Below are 24,228 nucleotides of genomic sequence, written 5' to 3'. Positions count from 1 at the left end.
CTCGTTTAAAGATTGTTTCATTCTTGCCAGCTGTTTGATAAATCCAACGCATACTGCTCTGTGTGTCTGAAAATGCCAAACTTCTATTATTGTCAAGCCACTTGACACTCACGCCTTCTCATTTTTCATACCTGTTGAAAAGAAACACAGAATTTTCATCGTATGTAGTGATTTATTTTTACTTTCAGTTGCTCCACAAATAAATGAACATTAAGCAATTATTGTAAAACACTAGTGGCATTTCAGGTTTGTAAAAATACACATTATATGCACTCTCAAAATGATTTTCACGTTTACTTTATGAATTCTGCTCCTCCATGATACGTGAGAAGCAGAATTGTGTTTTGTGCCTGAAAAAAATTCAGGAACTAACCTTTAGAAGGGTGCATCTCTGTATGCTTTTGGTACGCAGGCTTAAATTTTAAATGCAGGGACACATACATTTTAAAAACATTTAAATTCAGAAATGATAGTTAAAGACACCTTGAAAAGTCTTCGAGTATACAAACATTTCATTTCAGGCTTTGTGACTCATCTCAATTTTAAATATAAATTTAAAGTACATACAGCTTCTAATTTTGATTCTCTATTCCGCTTACATTTTAAGCTTCTTATGTATTTTAGAATGGGAAAAGTATGTAAGATTTTTTGCCTGTGAGTTGTTCACTTCTGCTATGAATTGATGAATGGTGTTGATGTTTTTGGAAAGTGCTAAGGCTGAATTTGTCAGACAGGTGTATGTGTATGCAGCTGGCACCTAACTTAAAGCAATGCAAACCTTAAAAGCGTTTCAGAAGTTGATTTAAAAACTGTTTTCATCCAGCTCCGCCCCCACCTCCCCCTTGGAAGTTCATCAGGCTTTTCATAAAAGATCTTTCTCCTGCCTATTACCAGTCATTTTTAAAGATGTCCGAATTTTAATTACCAGAAATAAAGGTATTATAATGATAATTTCCATTGTAACTATTAAGGAAATTAAGTGATGGAGAGGCAAATAACAGTACCGTTTTCTGCAAAAAGGTTTTAAAGTTTACTTTCATTCTTGCTTTGCAGTGAGTTCCTATTAGATTTTTTTTTTTTCCAAAAAGCAATGTATGTGTGTGCATGCCTCAGAACAATTTTCTGCGAAGTGATGTGAAAGCCAATTTCATTGTAAATCACTGAAACAACATGGAACTGTTTTACTTCTTACTAAATGGTCTTTATTACACTAGGCATTTTCTTGTATGAATCGGTATTTATTCCTCATCACATTTGCTGCATCAGAAAATTAAGTAAATATAACCCCAAATTCAAAGCAAAGTAAGCGAAATTTATTTTTTGGCACACATTAATGATGCTTGAATAATAGATGGTTGAAGCAGACATGAACATCTGGTTGCTTTGTACTATCCACGTAAAATAGCTGCTTATCTAATGATCTGTCAATTTTCTTTATTTGGTAGCGCACAGCCTGTAACACAATGAGGCTTTCAGTGTTTTTTGCTGCTTGCACAGATTCTTAATTTATGTTAAAAATAATGTCTTGATTACAGGATATGTGGATATACTGTAGTGATCCTGTAATACCTCTGCTGTTTCACTTTTGTTATTCCAGTACAGCTGTTTTAGTTCATACTCCACCGAGTTATACTGGCAACTTCAAAGACAATCCTTTGACAGAATTTTACTGGTATAGTACGTTACTGCTGGTTAATAGGGACTCCCACCTTGCTCAGATTCCCATTAGAGACAGTTTAAAAGCTGCTACTTTGGATTCAGGTGGGAGTCCTGACACTTGTACTGCAGTTCTAAGCTGGTAATGGCCTCTCGTGTGCATGCATGTATGTGTGTGCTAAGGTAAGACTAGCATTTTGGGTAAACAGTAACTGCTTCATATCCCTCTGGTGGCCTCATGCGAGCTCGCGCATGAGCTTCACAGTAGAGCTGGCCCTCCACGAAGAAGTAGCCCTTTTGTTTCAGGTTAAGATTGCAGTCGGAGCACACGAAACATTCTGGGTGCCGGTATTTATCCCGTGCCTTCACCACTGTCCCTCTATATGGAAACAATTACAAGAAAAAAACAAAACAATTAATTCATAGGAATTTAAAGTGCAAAGAAACAGCAGTATGACACAAAGCAAGTTTTAGGTATCTCTCTTAAGGCCTTAAGACCTAATTCTGGTTTTGCCAGGCACTGCAGAATCTAAGACTGGAAATTGAGTTTGAGTAAGCGAGATATAAAAGGCATTAGAGGAGATGATGTAGACTGTTTGACAGTTTATTGGAGAAACAGGGTTTGAAGAATCACGTTATTTTGGCTACAACACAGGAAGTACAGTCCCACCTATCAAAATGGTGGTAAATGAACTTAGAACACACATTTCCTTGGTGACTGCGGTCTGAGCTCATCATTATCTGTGTCCTTTGCTGAAGTTAGTGATGTCAATCAAACATAAATCTGAAGTTTCAAAATAGGCCTCAGTGTTCCAGATACTCAAACTCACCTGGGAGAGGGGTGCTCTACACCCCTGAACAACCTGGCGAGTTCACAGCCTAACACAACACAGCACGGGTGACTGCTGTTTTCATTAGCATGTGTTAATGATTGGCTTGCAAAAGGCCCTGAGACACCTTAATTAAAACTTCCGCAGTACATTGTCAAAACTGAAATTGTCTGTATTTAAAGTGGCTAACATGTAAAAATATATTGACCGAAATCTCAAATCAGTAGCTCTTATCTCTGTTTTCTAGAAGCATTTTTTTTTGTCTCTCAGGCAGGGACCATCACTTGATAAAGATTCCTGTCATTTGTGATGGTGTTTGAAGGCATGTGCTTATGCTAGAGATTTCTAAAACTAGAAAGAAACAACTTACAGAATTCCGCTCCCACATTTGTCACACTGTGGCACTTTCTGGGCACCAGGCAAGCCAGTGGGTATCTTTGTCACAGGTGCTTTCACACTTCTTGTACCCACAGGGCGTCCATCTGAGAACCAAAACATTTCTGTTAAGCACAGGCTGATATTAAGCAGCTGAAGCAGTTAAGCACTTTTCATGTAAATACACACTTCTGGATGTATTTACAGGAGTTCACTTATGCCAACTAATAATGAAGTTTCTCTGTACAAGTTTAGTGGGCCAGATCCCATGTCTTTGGACTTGGGAAGGATATTGTATGCTATAGCCAAAAAGCAGGTATTACAACTGATTAAAAAGCAGGTAATTATAACTGATTAAAAATATAGTGCTTTCTGTCTCATAGGCATCTGCTAATTGACTGGTTGCAGATCCTGGGTATAATAGGAGAAGGAGGAGGATTTGGCTTTAACATAGCACCTTAACATAGTCAAGACCTATTCTTTGAAAGCTTAGTTCTTATTTGTATAACTAACCATACAAGAAATCCAGAAAGATTTATAACATAATACAAATATGAAAATACAGCAAAGTACAAGAAGAAGATTACCCCCAGAATCCCACAATAACGTATGTACAGAAAATATAGATATATTTATTCCTTCTCTGGAAAATATTTAGGTATAAAAATTGAAATGATAAATATTTAAATATTTTTAGGTTATTTTTGGTTATATTTTACTACTTATGCTTACTGTAAATGTAAGAAACCTACAGCTTTTAGTTTAATGTTATTTTTTATTTTCAAAACCTCTTCATTTGAAGGAAATATGATTGTAAATGGTATTGTTGTCTTCAGTTTTTACTTAAAATGCAGAAGGGATGAGTAAAACTTACTTTGGGAGTTGGTTTATAGTTCTCTTTTCCTGGATGTGGAAGAGAGAGTTTTGTTTCTTGTTATCCCAAAAGTTCTCTTGCATAAAACCTCATTCAGCTGTAATCAACTTTGTACACTAACAGTCTTAAAATTCTGAGAAGAGATTCTGAAAAATTTAATTAACATTCCCATCTCACTCACATGGGACATTGCTAGCTATAAAAGGCAGGGGAAAAATGTTAGTAGGCACGTGTCAGATTCAAAAGGACTTGGTCTGTCAGAACTTCGTGTAGTTCTGATCTTTCTTATTTTATTCTCAGATTCCCCCCTTCCCACAAACGTTTAGAAATACTTTGAACAGGTAGAATATGTCATTATTAACCACCTTCCTCGGAGACTAAATTCTGGAGCACCTTAAAGGAGCCAGACTGACGAGGTTGGCTGGGCTCCTCCTGGTTGGCGTGCAGCATCCTGTACACGTCGGACTGAGGCACTGCAGTGGGAGCTGGGTCACTGCATCGCAGGGAGGAAGAGCAGATAAAACAGTTAATTAACATAACTTAGAAGCAATAGCTCTGACAGGCATAGAATATGTTTCAGGAAACAAACGTAAAGACGAGTGAATTTCTACAATGACTGAAGGGCTCTTTCCTCCAGGTAGCATTGCTTTATATAGTCTTCTCTTGATCTAATGCACTGGAAAAATATTCAGTGGAATTCATACAAAAATAAATCTATGAACTCATGACAGTATTTCCATAATTACTGCCCTGGCTCTTAACAGCATTTGGAAATAAGCCAGTACTTGCATTTAACTTCAAAGCAGTTGCATTCTTGTGATCAACTGCTGTATTAGCAAATGCTCTCTGGTACAGTATCCAGAAATTCCATTGTCACAGCAGCTGGCCTCAAGAATGCTGATAAAATCACAGCTCATGTCTTTACATGGGGCCAGCCAAAACCTAAACAAACACTTTGGAAGAGTGTCATGAAGACAAGATATTCTTAATTTTTGAAGTTGGCTCAGTCAGCCAAATTCATATTAATAATCAGGTGATTATTTATCTAAGCTAATTGTTACTTATTTAATATATGGAGGTGTCAAAAGAGAATGAAGTAGGAATTGTGTGGTAGAGAACATCGTAAGATAAACACTGTTGACTGGAAAATTTATTTTGTAAATTATATTAGAATGGCACATGACTTATTTTTTTGTAATGACAATTTTATGATAAAAATATAAGGTAAATTTTTCTCCAAATAACACTTAAATTCACTGACTTGTTTGGGTTGGAAGGGACCTCAAGGACCAGCCAGTCCCAACCCCCTGCCATGGGCACGGATGACTCCCACCAGACCAGGTTGCCCAAAGCCCCATCCAGCCTGGCCTTACACCTCCAGGGATGGGGCATCCACAGCTTCTCTGGGCAGCCTGTGCCAGTGCCTCGCCACCCTCTGAAAAATTTCCTCATAACATCTTATCTAAATCTCCCCTCTTTTAGTTTAAAGCCATTACTCCTTGTCCTATCTCTACACTCCCTGACAACAGTTGATGGTTGAATTTCCAATGACCTGTGAACTAAGGAATGTACCAAGAATATTTCATGGTATTTTAAACTGTACCGAGTATTTTAAATTGATCATGATAACTAACATCTTGAGTAGCTGAAAAGAAGAGCAGATGACTGCATGCACTGTCAGGAATAGGCCAAATGTGTGGCACCTGTAAATTTCAAACTGCTACTGGGACCAATTAGAAAGGTCAAAATTCACTTCAGTGCAGTCTGTTATCCCACTGATATTTGTGTAAATGTCCAGTTTAAATTTCCTGTTACAACTGGCTTCTAACTCTCTGTTGAACCTTAGGTTAAGTTGCTACTGGAAAAACAAACAACACAAAAACAAACAAAAAAACCCACTAATTTCACAAGGAATCAAACAGTTATTGACAATTTTGTTTCCCAGGATAACATCTAGACTGTCAAATGGCACAGTAAGAGCAGCAGCATTTGGGCAGCTAGCTAGAGGCTACTGTTGATTATATTAATTGCTTACATCTTCAAGAATCAACCAGCTTTCTCTGAGCCATTTTTAAACCAGTGAATAAAATACCATTTTCTTCTCTCCTCGTAAACTTTTAATCTAAAGAGTGAGCTCTCTTTTAAAAATATCTAATTAAACCCTTGATTCTCTCTTCTTTACTAAACTATTCCTAAAAGTCAAACAAGTGATAATACAATTACACACAAAAGCCAAAAATCAGGCACAAGGGTATGAGAAAACATTTCTAAATTCATACCCAGTGAAAATGAATCTCACTACAAAAGAGAGATTTCAAACCTGTGTAGACAGACAGTTCTCAAACTGGGAATGCTACAGGCATTCATGAAACCTGATTACTCTGGGCTTAATCCATATTTCAGAATAAGGAAAAAGTAAGTTGGCTTTTTTTTTTTTTTTTTTTTTTTTTGTGATTGAGGATAAGATTCATGCAGTAGAGTAACATCACTCAGTAGACTTCGTGAAGTACGGTTTTGTTTTCATCAGATTAGCATAAACTTCAATACTAGACAAATATGATTTTTACGGTTAGTAACAGCCCAGTTCTGCAAGGTGCTGAAAAAGACTCATCGGTGCCAGAGATTATTGTTTATTTAAAGTATTAGTAATTAGCTTTAGTTTACATCATACATATTATAAATTATTAACTTAAGTACTGTTGTGAAACAGAAAAATAAGTTACTATTATGCAAAAGTAGAGATAAAACAGCATGAATGATAAATTGTACCTTGAAAAACATGAGTAGAGCTTTAAAACATTTTATTATTCATCAGTACTGTCCAGATTCACAAGGTTACTACCTGCCTTTCAGTTCCTGTAGTAGGTAAAATTCATGAATCAGCTTTTGACCTTTACAGAGATCTCTCAGTAGGCCTAGAAAGTCAATTCCAGCTCTTTTTGGAGAAAAGCTAGGGGTACTGAATGAGTTGCCCTGGGTGGGCGCTAAAGAGCATGAATACCTACAAGATCTCCTAAGCTTCATAACTTGAATTTCAAAGGTTGAAAGAAATGTCAGTTAATAATAATAATGCATTAACGGTTAATAAGAATAAATTCTTAAATAGCAACAATTAAAACAGTAATAAATAGTTGTGAATTTTGGAGGGAATCAATCTTGAATTGGAGTGGTTGGTCAGCAAAGACAGTTGAATCAGCTTTTCCTTGGTAGCTACAACTACGAGATGATTTCCTATGAAAGAGTTATTTGTAAAATCTGAAAGACTTTTAACACTTTTTCATTCAAAGTCATAAATTACTAATAGATTAATGAAAATACGTAATGTTTTTAAGTAACTTAGTTTCTCTCTAACCCTTTCACTTGTTGTAGAAACCATGTAAATTGTTAAAGCCTGGGATTGTCGGTATATTCTAAATTTGTATATCCAACAATATTAAACGTACTGCTCTAATTACCTCATGATGGGTGTTTCCCCCAGAGCTGTAGAAACTTGGCCTTGCAGTGTTTCCATGATATTGTCATCTGAGTACAACTGCATGGGTGTGTTAAACTGAGCATGTACAATCTTGACACCGGGCAGCTCCATTTCCAGGGGAACGTTAGGGGCCATCTTAGACACCGCTTTCAGCTCGGTGGGGCAGATAGAGCTGACGGTGCTAATGGAAGAGGGGGTGCTGCGTCCACTGCCACAGTCAATCCCCGAAGGAGTACTGCATCCACTGTGTTAATTGCACGTTACAGCCAGATTGCAGAAAGGTGTGCAGTGCGTGTCGGATTATAGAGAAGAAAGACAAAAGTACAGGAATACGGTGATGTTAACAAGGCTGAAAAGCATGAATATAACAAAAAATACAGAAAAGCCAAAGTAGAGAAAGCAGAGAAAAGCAAAAGTATGTGCGTTCACTGAAAAGTAAAAGCGTCAATGCCAGTTATAAAGCATTCCTCAAAATTCTGGCATGCATTATCTTTAAAGACAAAAATATAAGAGATTGAATAATTCAGAACACAGTATTACTTTGCATTTTGAATGCTAGATATTCTTTGAGGATTAATTAAGCCTCACTAAAACTCATTGTTCTAAGCGAGTAATTTCTAAGATCTCCAAAAGGGTAGCTTACAAAAGTTATGTGAGTTGTACGTGTCAGTGACAGAATAAACACCTGCAATACTGGAATCCTAAATGCACCATTCCAGTCCTGTACCTCGTAATCCATCTGAGGCTGAAGAGACTACTATAAAGTCACATAATAAATCCAACGTTTCTTACATTTCCTTGGTATTTATTAATCTTTAAAAACGTATTTAACAACATATAAATATATATATATATATTTGTTAAATATTTGTTGCATATTCCAAAGAAAAAAAGATGTGAAAATAGCCAGGCATACTTTTGCTTTTCTAAACTACAGTGTTTCCAGTAGAATGTAAAGTGGTCCTTCACAAAAACAGTGGCTATGTATTCAAATAATTGTTTCAAGTAGATTTTACATGTGATTTATATAAAATAAAAAGGATGTGAAATTTTATATCAATGTTGGTCTACATTACTGCAGTAAAGTTGCTGCACAGCAACATGTAGTCTGTTAAGAAGAACTAGTAAAACAATGCAAGCATTAGTCTTTTTCAATGTCACTGATCTCAATACTTCCGTCGTTTCTCCATAGCACCTCAGAGGCTTTCTTGGTTCAGGGATACTTCTTTCCTGTTGCTGTGTACCAGCACTTAACCCAGGCTTTCCACAGGCTACCATTTATATGATATTCAGAGTCAAGAGATGATAAATGCTTGATCTTTTTCCTCCAACCTGCACATCAGGGTTATGTTAGCTCTTTCCAAGATGAACGATTCTGTGTAAACCAGGGAGTGTATCACATTTCACAGTTTGTGCAGTGCAGTACTCTGCCCAGTAACTACTCGTGTATGGAGAAAACCCAAATTTTCCCTTTGATTCAATGGAGAATTTGTGTAGGACCACTTTCTCAAAATTGTGAAGGGAAATACATTGCCTACAATTCAAGGCAAATCAAAAGAAAGGTAATTCCACGAATGGTAGGCAAGCCTGAAAGCAAAAGTATAAGCTCTGTATTATCACCTAGCGAGTCAGACAAAAATATTAATACATGGGGCAATTTAAAAATTTACAGCCCTTTTTTTGTGTATGTGTGTAAAATAGTAAGACCACCCTTAGATTATGCAGTAAAATAAGTTTTGTCGGTGCTAATAGTGTTAGTAAATGGAAAATAAGAGAAGGACAGAAAAAGCATAAATCTTGCTCTGAACAGCTGAAGTAATGTTAAAGCAGAATAAAGTGAAGTATAAATAAAATATAATCATATATAAAGAAGATAATTTCCAGTTAGTTTTGTCAAAGTCCAGTCCAAAATTATGGCTAATGTCAAATCTGTTAGTTCAATCCCATAGTCCAGAATCAGCTCTTCTTTTAGTCAGTGCTGTTTAGTCTCAGCTGTCTGTTCTAAAGGGATAATTACAGTCAGGATGGAGGTTTGGGTTTTTCTGCTGTATTTAACAAAGAGTATTTTTACAGCCAAACTGCTGAAAAAGTAGGAGACAAACAGTGTGACAGCCAGGGTTTTGTGGAAGTAAGATTCTCCATCAGAGATTCTGCAGTTTGTAAATATGGACTTCTTTGACACTAAAATACCACACAGACTTGCCCAGCTAAAGTTCTGAGACTTGGTGCATTTCTTACAGGTTGGTATTATCTGGCAAGCTGGAAAATAGCCAATTATTTAATCATTTTTACTGAAAATATTGTATAATTGAGATTTCTGAATTACGAGAATAGGCTCCCAACACACCCCGTTGAGCTTCTGTAAATCTGATTAGGTACATGCAGATGGTGCCAAGTGGTCCTAAAGACAGTCTAGGCTTTTGTCTATCTTTTTTTTTTTTTTTTTACATATATATGCACATATATTTATATTTTAATCTTCTTTATTTTCTATCTTCTTTTGTTATCTATTTTGTCTAGTCTACATGTAAATCCTCCTGTCAGAGGCCACGTATGTTTCCAAAGCAACACATCCTACAAAACTGGTAATCCATATGAGATTGACATTTTTTTTTTTTTTATAAAGTCTTGTTTATCTGACTCAAAATAGTATAACTAAAACACAGGCAGTTTGACCTTCAGTATGAAATACAGTACACTAAATCCACCAGTAAAACCTGTTACTGATAGAAAGGATAAAGGATAGCATCTTATTGCATCACTCAAGCTTTTTTGAACTGCCTTGCATTTTAACCACAGAATTTGTATTGTTTTTTTCCTCTGTGTATTTAATATTGTAAATCATAGTAAGCCAGGCATTTTGCCCCCAGTTATGATAGAGAAATATTACACCAAAACAAGGGATGTAAATATATGATGTTTTCTGCATTCTAGAGCTTTACAGGTCTTAGCATCAGATGGTTCTGTTTTAGCACTGCATTAGGTCATTAGGTTGTCTTCTGAATAGCTGTCTGCTGAAAAGTAAACTTAAAATCTCTGTATAGGATAGATGGTAATTAAAAAAAACTAGCTAGCTTTTATTTAGCAAGTTAAGAAGTTACATATATTTGCACTTGGGCAGAAGAATTCCACAGCTCTGTAAATTTGTGTGTACAGTACCTGGTGCTACACTGTAATCTGAATCATTCATGAATATAGTTCCTTCAGACTTGTATCTGTAAAACTGAGAGTAGAGTCTGGTCCTACTTTCTTTTGGAAATTTTGAATTTCAAGCCTGATATCTGCAAGTCCACCAACTCAGGTTTTTAAATTTCAGCATTAAGTTATATACCACTGTAAGTTAACTTCAAATGCCTCAGGATGCTCCATTAATATGGTTTGTGAGTATCCATTAAAAAAATAACACCATGCATGCAAATCCATCACAGCACTCCGAGTTTATAACCTGCTTCGGCCTGGGAGTATGAAAGGTTTGGGCCGAATATTATGCCTGTGTTCAAAGTAGTTGATATCCTGTAAAGACAAGAGGGTTAAAATAACTTCCTTTGGCCTATACATGCTTATTTCTAGTTAAAACGTAGGTAATAAATGTTTGAAGTTGTAACCATGAAGTAACCATGTTTATTTGTACATTCCTGGTACATAGAAGACCATCACTTTAGTGCTGAGAAACTTTGAGAATAACAGGCAGTTAGAGAAGGATGAGAGGTAGAGTTGCTGCCCAACACGGGGCAAATTGTAGCTACCTGCAGTGCTGCTACTACAGAGTTGAGTGTAGAGTTTTCTGTGCTGGAAAAAAACTGCTTCAATTATCACCATTTTTTTGGATAATCAACAAACCCCTGATTATCAGCCAAAACAGCAAGAGCTGGACTTTTTAATTGAAAACAGAACAGATAGTGATATAACACAAATGAGCGTGTATTATTATAAGGAGATACCAGTACTCACTTTTGCGATGAATTAGGAATGAGACTCCTCAGTTGTCCATGAAGCGCGTCTTGTATATTGCCAGATGAATACAGCCCAATTGGAGAATTATAGGAGGAGCTCACTACCTGTCTTTTGTCATCAATATTTGCTGCTGCAACAAAAGGCTGGGCCCTTCTGTTGTGAGCCGTACCAATAGGCTTGAATTCCTGTACGTGATAGGCAGACAAAATACACAAAGCTACAATGCACACCAAAGCTAGTAATGTGTAAAACTGACAACATCAGTATTGTTAATCTCTGCATTTTTTACTTTTGCAACTTTGTTATTTCTTAACTGGTGCAAGCACACTATATTTTTCCATGAATTTTCTATTCACTACTTAAGCCATATACATTCAGAGACTATTTTGTGCTTCAGGGCAAGAAGAAGGTATTCCACACTGGTAAGTAGCATACGACAAAATGGGAGGGATGAATATTATAGCAACCTGTTGTATCGTTCTCTATATTTTACAATGTTTAGGTTCATTGTTTAGAAACGTTTCACATATACTTAGTTAGCTTAATTACTTTGTTTTAGTGTTAATCTCTGACTTCTGCCTTTTTCCCCCCCCATATTGACTGGAAGTTGCAATGGTAAGATAGCACAGATCATTAGTATTTTAATGAGAAATATATATTAAATAAAATATATTTCAATGAGAATATATCTCTGCCAATTCTCTGGTTTGGCCTTGTTTTTGAGATGTGTATTTTGCATAGTGTTTAGACTTCCAAAGATTTAGGCCACCTAATAGCAAATCTTCAGAGGATGAAAGGTGAAGTGAGAACAGGACTTTCACACCTGCTGAGTCCTTTCTTATTCCTAACTTTTGAGTTCAAATCTCTGCTAGAAAATGTGATTGGGCTAATAGGAATACATCTACAATACTATATAGGTATGTATACTGCAATAGACCATTTCTGTATTTATGTTGATATCACGCTGTGTCTTATGACTATAGAGAGTTTAAGTTCTGATACTCCTGAATGAGATTTATTCCAAATTGTACCTTAGGTACTGGAGCTTTTGGCTTAATCACTGTGTACAGTTTATGCTGTGCGTTTACTATCACATACTTTGAAATGATGACACATCAAACATCTTCAGTTTTAACATTACTCAGGTGCAATTGTGGTCTTTTGGTCATATCTTGCAAGTGATACAAACCAGTCTCCTTGTTCTGATAAATAAAATTTTAAACCAAGTTTGTATTTTTTTTTAAATGTAGAAATGCCCTTTTTAGATTACCTAACCTTTAGGAATGCTAGAAAAATTTCCAGTTGAAATAAAATACAACTTATTAGCAACAAGTGCAATATAATTTTAATACTGAAATCCGTGGAATAAATCAAGATAAAAAGAGCAGATTAGGTAAGCATGGACACATTTTTGACATCTGTAGGTTTTTATTTATTCCCCAAACATTATTGCCCTTTTATTTTATTTTTTTCAGAAAACACCAAGTCCCTGTTCAAAGATTTGGTGAATAATTTGTAAAAGTTCTGAATGCCTGAATGTGAATTGGCCCTGTAATTTTCATTTGAAAAATCTGAACACTTTTAGAAATATATTTAGGAACAAACCTTAAGAAAAGTCATGGTTATATAGAGTGTGCAGCCAGAAGATGCAAACAGTAAAAAGCAGCTTTATTAAATGGAAATGTTTAGCAGCATTACACTGGAAGAGATTACTGAAAGCAGCAATCAGATAAATGAGCACAGAAATTTTACTTGCAGTTCTTCATTTCTGTCTAGTAGAATTGGGTTGCTGTTGACAAAATGTATTAGTAAATGGAAGTAAGCTTCTACTGTTTAGGATCATGTTTACTTTATGAAAGATATTAATATAAAATGTTTTAAATTGGTTTAAATCCATGTATGATACAAAACAAACAAAAACAACCATGAACATTGTCATTTCACTGCCTGTTTAATTCTTGTTGACGAACAGCACAGAAGACATGGCACCATAATAGCATGTTTACAATATAACAGCTCTGAAACAGGTATTTGCAGTTAGTTAAACTTAAATTCTTTTTTTTTTTTTTTTAAAAAAAAAAAAAAACAACAGCCTCATCTATTCATATAAAATGTCAGTGAAAGAACATACAGCAAATAGTCCAGCTCTTGTGTTTATTGGATCTTATTGAATCTGTGAGAAGTCCTCCTTTAGTTCCAAAGCTAAATGAGAACTGCAGGTTGTTGAAATTCCTAAGCAGGAATATTTGATAATTACAGTATTTCATTTCTTAAAAATCTTTCTACTTGACCAATGTCCTTTTTGTTAGACTAATGCATTTTGCATTGAGATAGTTATCAGCAACAGAATGAACATAGCCTCAAAAGTCTGCAGAAATGCGTCTAGCAATGCAACCAAGTGTTGGCGTTCCTTGAGGGTAATTGCCATGACAGTACACACGTGTTTACCTGTTGGAGGTAGTGGGGACTAAAATCATCATCTCCGAATGCTGTTACGTAAGATGGGCTAGATTCTCAAAACTACATTAGCATGACTATATGGTTTCAAAACTTGACTATAAGTGTTAATAGGCTGTAAGCTTACTTTGTAAAATAGGGTTTTGGTTTGTTTGCATTTTTTATACTTTTCTATGTGTATAATATATATTTATATCTCCAAGGATATGTCTTTCATGGACAAAGGTCTAGTCACCCTTAACGAAGTGTTCAATAGCAAAGATTAAAGCAATGAAAAAAAAGTTAAAAAGTCCAAATAAAAGCAATTAAAGAAATATGGTGATGGAAACAAAATAATTTTATATGAGGTGAAAAAGGTAAATGAGAAAAAAAAAATACAGGTCATAGCATTGTTTTACATTGACAATACATCAGGAAGGTACACATGAGCTTTTTTTTTTTTTTAATATAAATAATTTTAATAAGGTACACTGTCATTTACAATGATTTTTTAGTCCTAATTATATTATCTGAGAACCTTATATTACTTTTATACAGAATATGAAGGGATTGTATTAGTAATACTTCAAGTAGTCTATTATTTCCTGTTATTCATCATGCTATAGGTTGCTCCAGGTTAACAAAATTAGGTGGTTGGTTTTTATGTGGGAACATGTAGTTTGCAAGATTGGCTCCTAATAAGCAGCTGTTGCTGGAAGTTATTTGCTGGGATTATTGTCTCTGTTTGCTCTATCCAGAGTAAAAATTAGGGAGACTTTTCATGGTGTTTTGACAATTCCCTCTGCCAGTCTCCAAATGACTGTTTGGGGCTGCTCAGCCTAACGCAAAAGCTTTCCACTGTGTAAAGGTTCCTTGTTCCAGAGCTGCCCTGTGCACAGCATTAATTGTTTATCAGATTTCCTATAAACATCTGTAGAATACTTTCCATCTGTTGAAAGGAGACATTCTTTTGCCTTGTGTTGATATGGTGAACAACTTAAAGCATGTTTTACTGTCATTTATAACTGTTACTAGCTTGCAACTAATTATTATTATTTAACTTATTATAATTTATTATAGTAATTGAAACTAATCTATTATTATTTAGTTAGCTCCCAATGTATTTTAAATTAATGACTTTCCCCTCATGAAACTTTCTTAGCGAACTTGGCAAGAGTGAAAAATTCCATCTGCATTTATAACATTTGTGACCTTTTGGGTAATTCTAATTATTATATAAATGGAAGAAATGCTTTTTATAGAACTCGGTGATCTTCCATTTCTGCAGACCAACCAATATGTGCAATACTTTTGGATAAAAAAGATTTACATTTGAAGTAACACCTAATTGCTTTTGGATATTTATTTATTTATTTTGACTTGCCTGGGCTTCAAGGTTATTATTCATCATTGGACTGCAGCACACTCTAATGCGACTTACATGGCATATAATTATGCTGTAAATAGTCACCTGAGGTTAAAGAAACTTTCATGCTGAATTGTTTGCACTACTGGCACACACACTGATGGGTCTAGCTCTGAGACTAAATATGCAGTAAAATTAAGTGTAGAATTTCTGCAGTTATGGAAAAAAGGCATTTTTTTCCCCCACATATAGATCAGAGAGATAAATGTTCTTGGATGGAAGAATTTAATCGAAAATGTAAATCATCCCTACAGTGGTTTAGGATATTTGTTTATTAGCATTGCTACTTTTCTGAGGCTTATTATGTATTGAATATATTCAGTACTCCTGATTTCCCGATAAAGGAAAGAGGTAGACATACACAAAATGGAGAGGTTCACTATTTAAATCTAGGAAATATATATTTTTTAATTGCTCAATGGAGATTACTTTTCAGAAGGCTGCCAAATAGCACTTACTGAAGTCTTGTGATCTATTTGTAAGTAACTGCTCTTTTTAGGAATGCAGCTTTCATGCACAGGGATCACTGGATTACTGTCCTGTCATACATACCTACATGGCCTTTTGTACAGCTTTTGTAGTGACTTTGTTCCTCTGCTATTTCTTCTAAGTATATCCTAGCTATTCCACCAAAAAACAAACAAAAAAACACCTCTTAAAATAGCTGTTTTGCTTGTTTTGTTTCTTCGTTACACTCTTACTGCTGAAGAGGGTGGATTGTTTCAGATGAACTTTGCTGTATCACTTAACACAAAGGTTCTAGTTTGCAAAGAGAGAGAACTGTAACACTGGAATGCCATATTCATATTTGGGAGTGCAACTGTGAAAACAGAACTGGTGGAAGCATTTATTATGTAGAATTTGTTCAAATGGAATCTGCTTTTTTTTTTTTTTCCTTTAATTTTTTAAATTTTATTTTTGTGGGACAGCACTAAATAAACAGTTGGCATACTTGCTTTGATCCTGGCCTGCAACCAGAATGCTCTTTTCTCTTTCCCTCTTGAGACAATAGCAAATGTTCATGTAAGTAAAAGGAGGAATGACAAAGGAATAAAACACTAGCTGTAGACAACAGGTAGCTAATTAACTATTGAAAACATCTGCTCACAGCTCCTCACAAGGGACTGGCCGTGAGTTTGAAGAGAGAGGAGGATTTAAATGGATTGGAATTGCTTTTGCTGTTCAGAAGTGATGAATGTTTTGCTTGTTGATCACTGAGTGGGTTTTGTACAATTTAGTAACTTTCAGTTCTGTGGTGTGGTACAAAAGTATATGGAGGTAAAGAGACCCAACATTAATAAATCTTCCTGTTTATGTACCTGTTACATCAAAAAGATTTTCTCTGATGTGATGGTCAGATTGCTTTGGTGTTTGACATTTAGTCCTGAACTCATATGGTGAAGTCTCTAAAAGAGTTAAAGCATCTTAAACAGCATCAGAATAAAAGGAGCATTTTCTTATTTTTTCCCCCTGTAGTAGAACTATGGTGATGTGTGCAGTTTTAAAGAAAATGGGAATGTACTGTAAATTGGTAACATTTTGTTTCGGTTGCAGCTGAAAACCTAAAACATCCAGTCAGATAAAATTGTACATATACTATATATAGATGATACAGAAAGATATATGATGCCTGTCATGTTTCATATTATCTTAAATTGGCAGATAACAGATGAAGTGGTGTTCAAAGAATTTTAATAACCATGAGTGAGATCATTTAGAGTGTAAAAAGATAAATGAAAATGGTTAGGTAAATTTTAAGAATTCATACCTGTGGTTCAGCTTCCAAATTTATCTTGAAGGGATGTGCTTTGCCATCTTCTGAAACTTGCGGGGACCATAATTTAGTCTCTTTCCTAGAGAGAAAGAAAGGCAGAAATTAACTTGAATTCCTGTATATTTGTATATTTCTATGTAAAAGATAATGCAGTGTGGAAATTTGTAGTTTGTTCTATGCTTTGTTAATATTTTGACATAAAAATACTTAAACAGTTTATAGTGTACTGTACATAAACTGTATAAAAATGATCTATTTTAAAATTTGAAAAGTGCTATGAACAATGGAAAATAATTTAATGGTTAATGAAATGCAAAGACAAATTAGTCCCTTTATGACCAGGACAGACCAAGCTTTGTACAGTTTTGTTTTTCTTAGTGGTTGATAGGTTAATATTTCTCACAAATAAATTTATATATTAGTAATTTTCCTAAACCTCAGCAATATCAGTTTGTTTCTTTTTTTTTCTTTTTTTTTTTTTTATGACTACAATATCCACATAAGGGCTAATTTTTCAATGCAGGAGGATTGCAGTCTTGGTTTGCGAAGTATACATACAATTGTAAATAAAAGCTTCATAGGTGGTTCTTTCAGTTGCTTAAGCAGGGACAGCAAACATGCAAATATCTGCTACAATTCTGCCTTCACTGACAACAGGAAATTTGGTAGCTGATTTTGAAATGTTGTAATATTATTCTTAAACATTGATCTTGTGAGTACTGTTTGTTATATAAATCTAAATATTCAGCATATTCTTAAATATGCACATATTTCATACAGGCAATTACACTTACCATATTTTTAAATACTTGCTAAGTGGTATATTGCAATCTGTAACAGATTGATATACTGGCATTAAGCATAGGAACTTTTTATTCAGGACCAGAGCTCTAGTAGCTAGACAATTCTCCTTCCAAGAAAAATACTCCTTTATTTGGAGAGGCATATTGTGGTCAGCTGTAACAAAATGCTGTGCCTACTGGACGGCATCAGGTTGGTCTGAGCAGGCTGATTCCTGGAGACAGCTGGGAAAGTACACCAGGTGATTCTGATTAAAGGCTGAGCAAAATCAGGAGATGTGAAGATGCAGGTTGTTGCTCTTGGTAGCTTTAGTGGAGAGAAATGGCTGTACAAAGTTTCTGGACTCCTGCGTTTTAGGTAAGAGAGTTTTTTTTTTCTTCTTTTTCTTACATTGCTTGGAAAATCCTTGTGTGTTTTTTTTTTTTTTTTTTTTTTTAATTTATATATTGTATATTGTGACCATAAAGGAAGGCCTTAGGTCTCCCTTATTTGTTCCTCCTTGTGAAAGTGTGCTGTGATGTTGCTTTCCATAACTGGGAAGATATGTTAGCAGCTTTGCCTGTGCTTGAGGACAGGAGGCAATGATCAGCATCTGGAGCTGGGGCAGTGTCAGAGCAGAGCGGTAACTAAACAAGTGACAACTACCCAAGGACTCTGTTGTGGCACTTTCCAGCTCCTAATTTTCAAAGAATGTAAAGTGCTGTCTGTTTCTGACATCAAATGTAGGCTTTGTGACATCAGGGGAGGCAGTAAGTGGTCTGTTTGTAGCTCAGTGAAGGTGAAGCTGAGGGAAGCTGCTCCTGTGCTGGAGGGTGTGCTCTGGGGAATCTGGCTTGGTCTGTAGCTGGTGAGGTAGGTTGTAATTTTAAAGGTTTTGTGGAATTCTTAAAGCTCTTTTACCTAGTTAGGCTATATGATAGTTAGACTGTGTTAATCAGCTGGTTGGGCAGCATCAGGAGCAAGCAGATGTGCACACATACCTCTCTATTCTCAAGCATAGCTGATGTGCCGCTGCTTTAATTCTCTCCTGCGCGTCATTGTGTGTCATGTTCTCTGTGCTCAGGCCATCAATAGCCACAATAACATCACCAGGGCTCAGGTTGGCAGCCGAAGCCTTGCTTCCAGGTGTAATCTGAAAAACAAATTGTGACTGCTTACTTAAGTTGCATACATACCTTAAAAACTGAGAGAGAAAAACAAATGCCACCATGCTTCCCTGTTGTGTTGGGGGTGGGTGTGTAAACAACTGTATGATTGCTCATTAAAAAAAAAAACAACAAAAAAAACCACAACAACACACAACAACTGTATTCTTAATTCTTCTGTTCCCTCTGTAGTTCCACTGTCAGCTCACCACTTAAATGCTGTACTCATCATAACTTCAAAGTAGATGAAAATTGTCTTCACGCTTCTGCGTTAAATAATTTCCACTCCAATTTATGTAATTGCTTTAACTTGTCCTTGAATCTTCTGTCTCAGCTGCCAGTTCAATTCTCTCTCCTGACTTCACGCAATAGCAGAATAGCACGCTGCTTAACAGTTGTGCCACTTAATGCTCAGGTGCATGACCTGCCATTGATGGGCAACACGCAAAACCATTTGTGGTCTTACTGTGTTTAAGGACAATTTACAGTAGCTACTGTATTTCCTGCTAGCTTGGCCTCTCCTCATAAATATGCTCATAATACTGAAAACATATATTTATTAATGTCTAATCCAGATCCCAAACTCCTTAAAGTGCTGAACTTTAAGTTCTGCTGCACCTGAGTAGCAGTGGCCCCGATCTTTCAAGGTGATCTGTGTGGTGCAATTCATACCTCAGGGAAATGTGCCAACATCAGTGACATTCAGAGACATAGCCCTAAGGTTTTTTTTGTTTGATTTCATGAAATGAAATCAAAGTATATATGGAATAAAGTGTTAAGGTGCCTTGAGCAGGAATCAAGAAGGTTACTCAGGTTCTAAGTCTGGGGTCTCCAAAACTGTCAGTTTTTAAAACTTCAACAGCTTTTAGCTTAAATAAGCCACATTGAGATGACATACGTAATGGTAGTAACAAATACATGGGTGAAGTGTGATCATGCTTCTCCCTGTAACCTGGAATGGCTTCTGACTTTGCCTAGCATGTTGTGGATATGCACGGGATGACAAACTGCAGGATGGTTCCATAACGTGTCAGAGCATTAGCAGCCAGACTGATATTCTAAATACATGTAGAAGAAGTGCTGCAGAGTTGCATTTGATAGGAAGGGACCAGGCTGTGCCTTGCAAGATCACGGTGTGATATTGATAATTTGGGTACCTCAGCAATGCAGGTGATGCCGTTTCTTAAGGAACTTATTCATGATGTATGAAATGCAGACTGTGACTTCTTAGAACCATATTACGACCACAGTGTGTGTTGTTTGCCACTCCCTGCTTCGTGAAGTAGATCCTCCTGGTGCTTTCTGAAAACTTTAGCCTTGCTCTTCAGGACATGTCTGTATGGCACATCTGTATCCTAGTTAACTCCAATTTGGATAAATACAAGGATACGTGTTGATAATCCTGACGTTGTTGGAGATAAAATAACTGTTTAACCCCATGCAGGGCAATGTCTGTTGTGATGCTTTGAAGAAAAACTCTCATCATCTGTTTAATAGACTTATGAAACTTGTCATGACACACCTTCATAAATATTTCAAGCTCTGTGTTTTCTGAAGAGGTATGAATGTCTGCAGACAGAGGCTAAATATAAAACTGAGTTAATATAAACACTTCCATTGTGATCTGTAAATGTTTATAGTAAGACAGAATTTAAATATAGAGTTGATATTTTACCATTCCTTCCAACCTCTACAAGCTTTAATTTTCTGTAACTCTATTCAATATTAAAGTCTAGGATGGCATTCCTCTAAATGCCTAGCCCCAAATCTTCTGTTCAGTACAGACTGAAATTAGTCAGTTTTATTAAGACTGGGGTTTTGATCAGTTCCCCTTACCTAATTTCTTTGCATCTATGTGAAGTCCCAAGGATTTTAATGAAAGTTTTCCTGATTTCTCGTTAGATTCTACTAGGGTCAAAAATCAAGCAGCTAACTGAATGCATCTATTTTTAGTCCCTTCCTGGTCTCCTTCCCTCCCAGTGATTGGGACCTGCTGTGGTTTTTGCATTTGCTTGGAACAGTCAAGACAATTGCCTTGCTTTGGAAATTGCAGATGAATTTTTGAGATGACATCTGTTCTTTAGACAGGTGTAAGATGATCTCTTGTGTTGTCTGTCTCTCAGACAAGTCCTGGTAAAAGCTCCTTATTGTTGAGCAGCGGCTATAGCCAACCAAACTTACAGCTGTCCTATTATTTTTTTTTTCAAAATATTTTAAAATGGTTTCTGTTTATTGTTTTAATGGCTAATAATACTTCTTGTCAGAACAGTTAAGGCAAATGTGAATGGAGGGCTGGTGATACCTTATATGAAAGGAAAATCTAGGCTGTAAAGAGCAAGGTGTTTGAATCCTGCAAAATATTCACCAGCTCTTAAGAGCTACAGCATTAATACTTATTTAAGGATTCTTCTAAATGTATACTGTGATAGCAAATATATTAATATGAAACAAATCTACCATTAAATTTTTTGGTAGATAGACTAAATGTCTAACAGACTAAACAGACTTAAATGTCCTCTCTCATATATATATATATGTATGTATATAATTTCATAGATCTACTTATAATGTGATTTTTGAGCATTGAGATAATTTGCTAGAAGCCAGTGGCTTATGTCTTGTGAGGCATTTGGTGGGTATGAGTCAATTGTAAAATCATTTATTCTTTAGAAAGCTACATTTATAGTAACGTCCTTTGTTACTACAGTTTTAAACTTCATTGTACTTAATCTAAACACAGGGAAAATACAAACCAGACACTGCTAAAATATTTTTCATTAGAGATAATGGAAACTATTTTTCTTTTAGAGGCCCATAAAAGGCAATGAAGGCCCCAAAATATCCAGAGATTTTCTTTCTTTTTTTTTTTTTTTTCTTATTCAGTTTCTTTTTTTTTGGTTTGTCTAAAGGTTGTGCTACGTCTGATGAATATTTGTTCTGAAGTTATATAAAGTCAAGTAATACCATTCTTTTTTGCTTACTTTTAAAATAAGTAATGTTTTATGCTTGTATGCATCTGGACTAAGTGTTTAAATGAAACTAACTTTTACTGGTATAATATGTGAGGGGTTTGTGCTTAAACTTTCTGAAGACTCCTGTTTGGAAGCATATTTACTGCAAGGCATCACCAGCGGTATCCATCCTTCAAGGCTCTTGACGTTTATTTAATACCAGACATAGTGTATATATTGAGTCATAGTGCAGGGCTTGGGGGGGGGGGAGGAGGCATGGGTGATTTGGAGGCTCATGCAACATGCACTTGGTGTGTTAGGTACTGAAAAGGAGCAAGAATACAGGGAAGATAATAATTCTCATCTTTGTGCTGAATACCGACTTTCAAAATATGAAAAATATCAATTTTTAAAAATATCAAATTATTTTTAAGGCCATTAGGTGGACCTATATCTGTAGATGTATACGGGTATCTGTAGATACCCGTAGACTTTTACATGCTACATGCATCAAGTAATTAGTTTCTTAAATAAATTCCAATTAATAGTTCAAAATCCATGGGAAAAATGAAGGCTCAGGCTCTTGCGGCCCTTTAGTGGTGTGTGTGTAATAGAAATTGTCTGTTACTAAATATGGCAGAAAGCACTGAAGAATTCTCTCCTGCATATTCAGGATTAGATAACTTTAGATAATTCCCTGATTCAACATTCATGGAAGTGAAAACTTTTGCAGATAAAAACAGGTGCTGTTGCCTTCCTTGTCAACATGCAGATTTTACTGTAATTAAATAAGGGTCAGATCAATCTTGTGAAGTTGGCACAAAGCACACGATGTACAAGACACGAGGAGCTCCTGCCCAGCACCTTCTCCCCCGGTAAGTGCACAGGACAGCTGTGGAAATGGTAGAGCTAGGCTCTGGCCTCCAGGAGGCTCAGGACTTATTTTCTCATCTTACTGCCCGGGGAAACGATGCCAGAGTTTGCCTGCTGCCAAGGCACTCGATTTTAATTTTTGAGGCGTGAGTAGAAAATGCACTTAATCTCCTTTAGACCAATAAAGCAATCCTAGAAAGACAGATAAAGCTTGTAAAAACACTTCATTTTCAGCTAGCTCTCCTCAGAACTAGCAACTCCTTGCTCATCTGCTCGCAGTTTTTTCGCTGCATCTTTGAGATGGAGGAAAACTAAAGGGCTAACATTTGCAACAGCTAGAAAATGCAATAAACAGCAGGGAAATGGAAAGGTACGTACCCTGGTTATGATCAAGGGTTGGTTAAAGTCTATTCCTCCCGAGAGCCTGAATCCCCAGGGTGCTGGTCCTTGGAGAACAACGTTCTGGGGCATCGTGGGTGTGTGTCCCGGGGCTCTCCCGCTCCTTTTTCCTGTAGGTTGTGGGGAGGTGGGTGCTGCTGGCAGGGCACCTGCTGGACGGGTCACCCCACAGCTGCGGGCGCCGGGCTTTATCCCTGCTCCTCGGGTGACGTCAGCCAGCCCCTCGGCTTCTCCACCCACAGAGGGGAGTATCAGGCTCGGACAAATAAAGCCCGAGCGCTGGAAAGTTTACAAGTTCATCAGCTTCATCTGCTGCTTCAGCGTCCCCCTCGGCCCAAAAGTCAGCCAGCTTCAGGATGTGAGCTTCTGGCTTCTTAAGGCAGCCCCCTTCCCACTTGTATAGGGCTGGTGCTCTCCTGAGCTGTGCAGCACGCTGCTCTGACTGTGTGTGTGATTCTGCTTTGTGTAAACAAACACGAGGAGATTTCCCTCTCGAGCTGTTGTTTCACAACTTGTCTTACTTGTAACACAATAGTTCACTGCAGCAAAACGTCCCCCCAGCCCTTCAGCTGAGTGTTTCAGCTGCAGTTACTTGAGAGCACAGCACGCACTAACTCGAATGGCTTGAAAAACTCTGGACCGATGTCATGCATGTTTCTCATTCTGAGGGAGAGAAATGCCGTATTAGTTGATGATGCCTCTGCTTTTCATAGAAATCTCGGTGTTTTGTAAGACAGCTCCAGACACCTTCTGCTGGTTGTGTTAGTGAATAAACGCTCTGTGCTCTTTTTAGTTTTCTTGCATCAGCTCATTCAGCTTTATTCTGACTTCTGTACCCCTTTCATATTGCTCCAAAAGAGAAGGGGAGTTCTGACGTGATGGTGTCTGTGTTCACTCACTTTCTTATCATGCTGTTAGAGTTTTCCACTTCTATGTGCTGTTACCAAAGTTAATTGTGCGTGTATAATGTTCTCAAGCATCTCTTGAAGTTTGGCCTTTAAGGTCACTATCTACAGCTCTAATCAGGCAGAGCTCAGAGCTGCTTTTTTTTTTTTTTTCCCCCTTTCCCATGAATGAGTCAATAGTAAGTCAGTGAGAGAGCTTGGAAAGAACAAAAACTGAGGAGAATATGTGTTTTGGTGTAACATGTCATGCTTTCTACACTTCAGGAAAGTTTTTTTTTTTTTTTTTTTTTTTTTTTTTTTATGGCTGTTGTTTCATATGGCAGATGTCAAACAAAGGAGGTAAAACTCTGTGCA

General features: G+C 36.5%; 1 protein-coding gene across 3 annotated transcripts; it reads right to left on the bottom strand.

The window, feature by feature from the left end:
• Positions 1 to 1,179: 1,179 nt before the first annotated feature.
• Positions 1,180 to 23,361, bottom strand: PDLIM3 (PDZ and LIM domain 3). Of its 3 annotated transcripts, XM_082758811.1 has the most exons (8): positions 22,949 to 23,339; positions 18,582 to 18,733; positions 16,795 to 16,879; positions 10,656 to 10,723; positions 7,191 to 7,454; positions 4,101 to 4,228; positions 2,857 to 2,968; positions 1,180 to 2,035 (listed from the first exon to the last, which is right to left on the bottom strand). In XM_082758811.1, the coding sequence occupies exons 1-8, from the start codon at positions 23,039 to 23,041 to the stop codon at positions 1,846 to 1,848; spliced, it is 1,092 nt and encodes a 363-aa protein (XP_082614937.1). In that variant the 5' UTR covers positions 23,042 to 23,339; the 3' UTR covers positions 1,180 to 1,845. The 3 variants fall into 3 exon arrangements, with proteins under 3 accessions (XP_082614937.1, XP_082614938.1, XP_082614939.1); XM_082758812.1 differs by lacking the exons at positions 7,191 to 7,454; positions 10,656 to 10,723 and adding an exon at positions 11,162 to 11,349 and having other exon boundaries at positions 22,949 to 23,361; XM_082758813.1 differs by lacking the exon at positions 7,191 to 7,454 and having other exon boundaries at positions 22,949 to 23,347.
• Between the last annotated feature and the right edge of the window lie 867 nt (positions 23,362 to 24,228).

The sequence above is a fragment of the Aythya marila genome (genome assembly GCF_965140915.1).
Source record: "Aythya marila genome assembly, chromosome: 4".
NCBI classification, from domain to species: domain Eukaryota; kingdom Metazoa; phylum Chordata; class Aves; order Anseriformes; family Anatidae; genus Aythya; species Aythya marila.
The sequence above is the reverse complement of the archived record's forward strand: the minus strand, read 5'-3'. Positions and strand labels throughout refer to the sequence as shown.